The sequence below is a fragment of the Miniopterus natalensis genome, chromosome 15 (assembly GCF_054644295.1).
Source record: "Miniopterus natalensis isolate mMinNat1 chromosome 15, mMinNat1.hap1, whole genome shotgun sequence".
Classification (NCBI taxonomy): Eukaryota; Metazoa; Chordata; class Mammalia; order Chiroptera; family Miniopteridae; genus Miniopterus; species Miniopterus natalensis.
This window is the reverse complement of record NC_142095.1, coordinates 4,859,247-4,868,006: the sequence shown is the minus strand read 5'-3', so window position 1 is coordinate 4,868,006 and position 8,760 is coordinate 4,859,247. Positions and strand designations below refer to the sequence as shown.

The following is an 8,760-nucleotide window of genomic DNA, read 5'->3' as shown; positions in this document are numbered from 1 at the left end:
GGTGTTGGCAGAGGAAGTGGGAGCCCTCATGGGCCTGGCGGGCAGTCAGGACCCTGTTTGCCTGGAGCAGGGGCCGGAGCCAGGTGGTCACTTCTCCCGTCAAGGCCTCACAGCCCAGCCAAGCCGCAGGGAACACGTAAACACCAGCAAGTCGGCGGCCGAAGGCGGGCAGGGAGGAGGGCGCCCAGAGACCCCGACTCCTCAGTCACCTCAGCCGTGGTGTCCGGGCACCTCAGGGGCTGCCCCAGACTCCAAGTCAGGCTAGGAAGGTGGCCTCCAGCTCCTACCTGTCTTGGGCCTATCTCCCATTAGCCCAGGCTGGGACAGGGACCTCTGAAGACCCTTAGAAGGAATGCACCCTTCTGGGGGCCCTGGAACCCAGGCCAGGCTTCAGGGCAGGCTGGGCGAGTCCATAGCTCCCAGCTCAGTGTGGGGTCTGGGGGGTCCAGGGTCATCGAAGAGATGGCTCTGCCCACCCTCAACCTGCAAGCCGTTCTAGAACTGAGCTGGGCTCCACACGTCCACCCAGAGTGGGCAGGCGGGATAGGCCACACACTTCAGCCCTCACCCTGAGGATGTGGTAGGAGAGAAAACGGAGGGCAAAGGGGACCGAGTTTGAAAGGGACATGACCCTGCCCAGGGGTCTGAGAGAACACGGCGCTGCTCTGAGGTTGTGAAGGGACGTGGACCTGCCCGTGGTCCTGGCTCAGGCTTGGTTGTTAGAAGACATGTCTGGCTGTGGGGACACCAGGCAAGAGGGGGCAGGAGTGGGGCTTGCTGGGCACACAGGCTGGGGTGGGTCCAGCCGCCTGTTCCCAATGCCTTCTCAGCCAGCTCGGGAGAAGATGCCAGCCCCAGGCAACCATGGCCAACTGAAACAAGCCTTGGGCAGAGGAGGGGGGACTCCGGAGCCAGGCAGGGGCCTGGGTCCTGGCTGGCTCCGTGTGTGTGCTGTGTGATCCTGGCCAAGCAGCCTTCTCTCTCTGAGCCTCAGCTTCTCCTCTGAGGTCAGGCCCCTGTCCAGGTCTCCTGGCCTGTGTGACCTCAGTATCCCACCCTGCTCCCCAGGGGTCCCCAGCCTGGGTTTTGGTGGCCTGGACAAGGCCTTTACCCTTCCCTTGAGCAGACCTGGGGCCCTCCTTCCTCTGCCTGTCATGCCGGTGGAGGGGCCAGAAGGTGGGGGGTGTGGATTGTGTAGCTCCTCCCATCCAAGGGCTGGGGGTCAGGAAAGGGGCCAGGGTCTGGGAGGCAAAGACTGGATTCCAGGCCTACACCATCCCTTCCCAGAGCTTCAGAACCTGTGGCCCAAACTCTCCCAGACCCTGGCAAAAAGGCCCTCCACCTGCTCCTCGCCACTCCCCACGCTATGCTCAGCAGTTAACCCGAGACAACCTGTCCCTCCCAGGGACCCTCTGCCCCAGCACCCCTTTCCTGTTCCAGCCTGTGAGGGGGCAGCCGGGTGTGAACCATGATGCCCTGGCCCTGCCCCAATGCTACACTGTCAGGCTACCTACCCCCAACATGCTCACCCACATCAGTGAGAGAGGGATGTGCTGTTTGTTATGTGTGTTTGTATGGATTTGTGTATTTGTATGTGTGTACATATTTGTGGGTGGGTCTATCTGTTCGTATATGTGCCCTAGCTGTCTGTTGTCTATTTGTATTGTGTGTCAGTCCCTGTATCTGTTTTTTATGTTTGTATATGTAACTGTATATATCTGCACGTGTCTTCTGGTGTCTATTTGTGTATTTGCATGTATGTCTGCATATATGTGTGTGTGTTTGTGTGTGTGTCTATGTGGACCCGTGGTCTGAGAACGCCGCCTGTGGGTGGAATTTGGCCCGGAGACATGTTTGGTTTGGCCCTCACAGTATTTTCAACATCTTGAGCCAACATTTAAAAATCAGGATATTTCACATAAAAATTCAGCTTTCCAGTTTCTCTTAAAAATTCAGAAGCCCTGGCAGCCTTAAGCTTGTGTTCCCATGAGGCCACTCTCCTCTGGAGAGGCACAGGGTGGCCTCATGCTCCCTCCTGCCACAGACTCGCTGCTGTCTCGCTCAGCAGGGCCTTCGGGATGACTGTGTGACCCCAGAGTGTGTGCATGAGTGTGTGTTATGTGTGTGGGGGGTAGTACATGTGTGCATGAGTTCAGTCTGCATTGGGGTGTGTACAGGTAAGTGAATGTGTACTAAGGTCAATCCCTGAGTGCCTGAACGTGTGTGTGCATCAGGCAAATCTGGGAGGGGGGCATGTGAGTGTCTGCATGTGCAATGTGGTTGTCCGGGGGGTATACATGCACGAATGCATGCATGTGCACGTGTGTGCATGAGGGTGCATGGCTGCAGTCGTGACCGTGTGGAGTGTGTGGGCCACTGTGGTCTGGCATGCTCTGCCCAGGGGCCTCTTCCGGCCTTTGAGGGGGAATCAGATTCCCGGCTTCTGGCTGGGCTGCCTTGCGGGATTTATTTCTGTCTCAGTGCCCACAAGAGGCCTGAGTAATGGGAACATTTAAAGAAAACCAGTAAATACATAGAGAAGGGGCAGGCTGGCTGGGAAACTCAGCCCAGACACCCCTGCCCAGCCCATGGCACCCGAGGCCCAGAGGCCCCAAGGCTAGGCCTGCACCAAGGAGGGAAGCAGCCCAAGGACCCAGCACACACACCCACTCCACTCTATGAATTGCCCACTTCTGTCCATCCAGGCCCACCTGGTGGGTGAGACCCCACCCCCACCCCACACACATACCACCTGGATGGCCTCTGGGTCAACAATAGGCACCTTGAGAGCCAACAAATGCTCAGGCCTGGCCTGGGGGGCTGAGGGGACCAGACCCCCTCAGGTGGCCCCTTTCCCAGCCAGGCTACTACAGGTCCACAGCTCAGGTTATTCTGTCCAACCTCCCATATGTGCCCACGGAGCAATGAGGCTGCCTGTGACCTGACAGGGCTGGTGCTGTCCCCAGGGTTGGGAGGGCACTTAGACACTCCATCTGGAGCCCACACCCCCTAAAGTGCCTGGTGCCTGGAACCTGAGGAAAGCCAGCATGGGGTGGGGCTGGGGGTGATTCTGCTGTCCCCAGGACACGGTCCCCACCCTGTGCTGGCTTCTGGGTTGACTGAGCCCCTCTCTCAGGATCCTCTCTGGTATCAGTCACTTAAATGGCACAGGCCCCGTGGGAAAGACAGAGGTGCTTTTTCTGGTTACTCACGTCAGCTGTGGGAAAGGCAGGCTGTGCTGACCCACTCCGCTGCAGGGCCCCCGTCATGTCTCCTGCTGCCCCCCAGTGGCCATTTGAGGACAGCGGGGAAATACAGGCCGCAAGGAGATTCTCCATGCGGGCTCAGGCTGGGTGCACTCACCGTGCCCTTAGGGCCTCAGATTCCCACCACTCACTGTCCAGATGGTTCTGGGGCAAGTGAGGTCTTCAGACTGGCCTGAGGGCCTTGCCTCCCAGCACAGATCCTGAGACCACCTGGAAGATAAGAGCCTGGAGGGCAGGACATCATAGGCAGAGCCCCAGCTGCATCTCAGCCCCCCGGACAGTGCCCAGAACATAGGCACTGAGGATACAGGGCCAATTAATGCCCAGACACCCAGATCCTGCAGGGGTGGGCAGGGCCTAGGCAGGCCCTGGACATGGCTCAGAACCGCTTGGAGGGAAGTGTGTGGGCATCTCACAGTGGAGCCTGGGAGGTGGCGAGCAGCAGCATGGAACCCCAACAGAGGACTTGGCTAGGAAGATGCCTGGCACTCAAGGGTGGACGGCAGAGCCCAGGGGAGTAGGTTTGCCCAAGCTGGTCACCCTCACATGCCTCCTCTGCAGCCCGCTGGGCTGGGCAGAATCTTTCCCTTGTGACTACGGGCTGTGCCTCTCTGACCCCAAGCCAGCCATTCCTCACTGTGGCATCCCTACTGCTGCAGAACACTCCAAGCCTGACACTTCTCCTGAGATGACCCAGAAGCCAGACGTCTTTGAGGATTTCAAATAGGAGGGAACTGGCGTGTTAGAAGGTCCATCAGGGCTGTCCTGCAGAACTGCCTGGTAAGCTGGATATCACTGGGCACATGGGCCCCATCCACAAAGCTGGGCATCGCCACTCCCTGGCCCATTTCCTCAGCCCCATGACAAAGAGGTGCTGGAGTCAGGGAGTCCCCCACCTGTCCCTCTAACCAAAGCCAAAACTCATTGTGACCAACTCTGAACCACCCCCATCCCACCTTCCACAAGACTCCAGAAAGCTTATTGTATCTTTTTAAACACAGAAAGCATACTTAAAGAAATATTTACTCAATTTATTAACATGTTTTACTGTTTTCTTTGCTCACTGAAAATATTTTTAAACTTTTTATTTTGAAATATGGATTCATAGGAAGTTAAAGAGAGTACAGAGCAGTCCTGTGTACCATTTGCCCGGTTTCCCCGGACAGGAGTTACGTCTTCCCTAACTACAGTAGGTACAATTAAACTGGAAATGACCTGTGCTTGGTCCATTCCACTTGATCCCATGTGGACTCATGCAATCACCACTGCGATCGGAAGCTATTCCATCACCACAAAGATCTCCTCCAAGATATCCCTTTATAGTCATACCAGCCCCCACCATTCCTAACCCTTGGCAGCCACCAATCTGTTCCCTGTCTGATTTTGTCACTTCAAGAATGTTAGATAGGAAATCATGAGATGTGATCTTTTCATATATATGGGTATGTTCTTCACTCTATCCAAGCCATTTCTTTTATCAACAGCTTGTGCCTTTTCACTGCTGAGTAGTATTCCATGGTATGGATGCACCACAGTTTAAATAGTCACCTACTGATGAGCATTTTGTATTTTGTTGGGTTTTTAATACCCAACCAGGGATTTTTAAAAATTGATTTGGGGGGGAGGAAGAGAGAGATACCGATGTGAGAGAGAAACATTGATCGACTGCCTCCTGTTCACACTCTGCCTGGGGATACAACCCAAACCCTTTCCGTGTATGGGACGGAGCTACAACCAACGGAGCCACCCAGCCAGGGCTGTGGGTTTGTTTTTTCACAGAATAAAACATACTTTTCCGATCCATTACTCCCGAGTACAGAATCAGGTGAAGGAATGCCCTCGTAGAGTGCATGGCGCACATCAGAAATTTCTTACTGTCCTCATTTCACCCATTTTTTGGTAATATTTTCATTGCAAACTGAAGGAAGGGAAATTACACTAAGACCCAGATCTGGGTCTGATGATGACTTGGCAACCTCCATTACTCTGCGTTCATTTTTTTAAGCTGATATATCCTGAACAAACTCAAATTACCCAGCATTAAGCAATAATGCATGTGGCATTTCCCCCCTAGCTTTTGGCGATTACAAATCAAATCGCTATGAACCTTTGTGGACATCATTTTTATATCTGCTATGTCCGTTTGGAGTTTATTTCTCTGGAATAAATGCCAGGAGTATGGTTGCTGAGTTATATGTTAAGTATACATTTAGTTTCTTAAGAAACTGCCAAACTAGTTCCCAGAGCACCTAGTGTTTATAGTCCCACCAACAATGTGAGATTTTCAGCTCTCTGCATCCTTGCCAGCATTTATCATAATTTGTAATTTAAGCTGTTCTAATAGGTGTCTAATGACAGCTCATCATGGTTTTCATTTGCATTTCCCTAAAGGCTAGTAATGCTGAGTATCTTTCACGTGTTTGCAATTTATATCCTCTTTGGTAAAATGTCTCTTCATGTCTTTTGCCCATTTTCTGATTGGATTTCCTTTCTTTTTTACTGTTGAGTTTTGATAATTCATTATGTTCTAGTTAGGAGCCTTTTAGCAGATATGCCGTTTGCAAATATTTTCTGTCTGTAGCTTTTCTTTTCATTCTCTTAAGACTGTAGGAGCAAAAGCTCTTTGTTTCAGTTAAGTCAAATTTCCCAATTTATTTTTTATGGATTGTGCTTCTGGTCTCATGTCTTAAGAATTCTTTCCCAAGCTCTGGGTCCTGAAGGTTTTCTCCTGAAAGTTGTTATAGTTTTACATTTTACATTTAAACCTATGAGCAACTTTAATTTTTGTGTAAGGTCTGACTGAGGTTCCTTTTCTGGCCTGTGGCTGCCCAATCACTCCAGCACCATTTGCTGAAGACTGTGCTTCCTCCACTGAGCTCACATTATACCTTTGTCAAAAGTGAGTGGGCAGCTGACTTCCACTGATCTATGTGCCTGTCTTTCCACCAGCACTGCCATCTTGATCACTGTGGCTTCATACTGTCTGGGGATGGTTAATGGTTCCTCATGCTTCATTCTTCTAGTAAAACCTGTTTAAGCTAGTCTAGTTCTTCTGCCTGTCCTGCTACAATTTAGAATAATTCTGTCTATGCCTAAAGATCTTATTGGGATTTTGACAGGAATTGCATTAACTCTGTATATTAATTCTCCAGTAAAACCACCTGGGCTTGGAGATTTCTTTTTTAGGGATTTTTAAATTGTGAATTCATTATCTTTTATAGAGCTATGCAAAGTAATCTATTTCGTCTTGGGTAACTTGTGGTAATTTGTGCTTTTCAAGGAACTGGTTCATTTCATCCACTTGTCAAATTCATGTGGGGAGTTACTCACAATACCCCTTTACTGTCCTGTTGGTGTCTGGGGAGACTGTAGTGATCACCTTATTTCGTTCCCAATATTTATATTAATTTCTGTCTTTTTTTTTAATCTTTGTCTCGCTAGAGGTTAACTGTTGATTTCTGCGATGTCCCCTGGTTTCTTTGCTCACCACTTCCTCCTGCCCCCTGTGGCAGGGGCTGCTGGCTGCCTTCCCGGTGCTCATTCTACTCCCCCTCTCACGGAACCGCAACTTCAATAACGGCGGCAATGCGGCCAAGCTCACCCCTCCGTGGGCCAGTCTCTTCCTTCTCTCTCACGCCGTGAGGGGTTCCACAGATCAGGGTGGGGGCCTCTCCTGGCTGTCCCATGGAATACTGCAAGGCCCGTCTGTCACTCAAGGGTTCTGAGACAACCACCGCTGACCAAAGACTGAGCCCAGAAGGTCAGCCTCAACCTGCTCAGCCCAACTCAGGGCTTATTCATATTAAGATCACCTCTCCAGACACCCTGTCTTGAGACCCAAACCCCATAGCACCCCAAGGACCCAGAAAATATTTGGTAGATTTCTGCCACACACAGGGATCTGCTTGTTTCTATTTCCAGAATTAAAAAAAAAAATCCACAATATATACATACGTACATACATACCTACATGTGTACAGACACAGCAGGCTCACAGAACTGCTGCTGGCTCTGTCTGGGCTCACAGAACCCAGGGTAGCGGAGACCACTTGGGAGACAAGGAGCTGACCTCACCCTACATCGCAAGGCTAAGACTGATGGGGCAGGGGGTGACTGCTCGGAGGGCAACCCAGAAGTGGTGGCAAGCTCAGACCTGACCCTGTCCAAGACCACCCTCCCACAGGGCAGGCCTGACAGGTGGGTGAGGGGACAGGGCATGCCTCAGTCGGAGTCGCAGGCCTCTTGTCCGGTGCTGGCATCCACTGCAGAGGCCAGGCTGTCCTCCTGGCCTTTCAGCCTCTCACCTGGATGGACGGCAGACAAGAATGGTAGAGAGGGGCCCTGTGCTTGGGTTGCCACCCATAGGACAGGGACCCCACCTTGTCAGGCCCTGTACTTACGGATCAGCTCGGCGATGGCCCTCTGGGTCCGCTTTTCTAGTTTCTCCAGCTTCTTGGCTACGTCTCTTTTGAGGTCCCTACAGCAGGGAGGTGGAGGGAAGCCTGAGGCTGAAAGCTGGCCCAGTGTGGCCTCGAGGCCCACCTTGCCTACAGCCCCTCAGGCATCAGGAATCATACTCAGTTGTCCGCAGAGACTGTCCTGGGAACAGGCCAGGATGCCCCTCTCCCTCCTGCATCCCAAACCCAGCATCAGCCATCCTTCCCAGGCCCGGGGAGGCAGGGGCCAGCCCGCAGACCCACCAACACAGGGGACTGGGACCAGTGTGCAAAGGTGGGTAGTTTCTCAGGGGACCCCTCGTGGCCTGGCCCCTCGGTTGCTGTCAGGGAGTGGCCTGCCCAGCCCACTGTGAGCATCAGGAATCATACTCAGTTGTCCGCAGAGACTGTCCTGGGAACAGGCCAGGATGCCCCTCTCCCTCCTCCTGCAGCCACTGCTCACTCCACCCCTAGGAGCTTCCAGTGCACACACAGCCCCGTCTCCCTGGCCTGGGTTTCCTAGGACAAAGGCCCCATGCTTTTGTTTCATCAAATTCGAACACTCTCCTCTGGTGTTGTGCCTGACACAGACTTAGACAAGAGGCATGGGGCCATACCTCTGGCGCAAGGTAAGGCCCAGGCCACCCTCTCTCACCCCCTTTCTCAGCCAGTCACAGGGGCACCGGGGAAGGCTGAGGGTGTTCATTTCAAAGAGGGAACTGAGGCCAAAGGGGACCAGGCTAGTTGGTGGCAGAACTGGGACAGAAACCTACGCCTGCCCTTCCCACCATCTTTCCTCTACCCTGCAGCTCCCTGAAAGCAAAGGTCAGCTTTGCTCAAAGGGGCTCTCTGAGGTGGGGCAGGTCCTCCCCCTTCTTGAGGGGACTGCTGCTCCCGCTCTACCTGAGCCCTTCCCACCCTCCAGGTATCACCCTGTCACTTCCCTCTCACTCTGTTTCTGTCCTTAGCACTGACTTCGGACAGGACTGATTTGCGTTGCCACACGTCTGCTGTCTGTCTCCCCACTGTGTGGGTGGAAAGGCCTGGCTGCGGCTGCT

At 53.0% G+C, this 8,760-nt stretch overlaps 1 protein-coding gene across 1 annotated transcript in view; it reads right to left on the bottom strand.

Moving 5' to 3' along the window:
* Positions 1–4,276: 4,276 nt before the first annotated feature.
* The window catches only part of CCDC12 (coiled-coil domain containing 12), a 37,516-nt gene continuing 33,032 nt past the window's right edge, over positions 4,277–8,760 (bottom strand). The window contains exons 6-7 of the mRNA XM_016202784.2: positions 7,667–7,743; positions 4,277–7,570 (exon numbers count right to left, since the gene is read on the bottom strand). Coding sequence (XP_016058270.1) covers positions 7,488–7,570; positions 7,667–7,743 — 160 coding nt within the window. The 3' untranslated portion in view covers positions 4,277–7,487. The remainder of the gene's footprint in view (positions 7,571–7,666; positions 7,744–8,760) is intronic.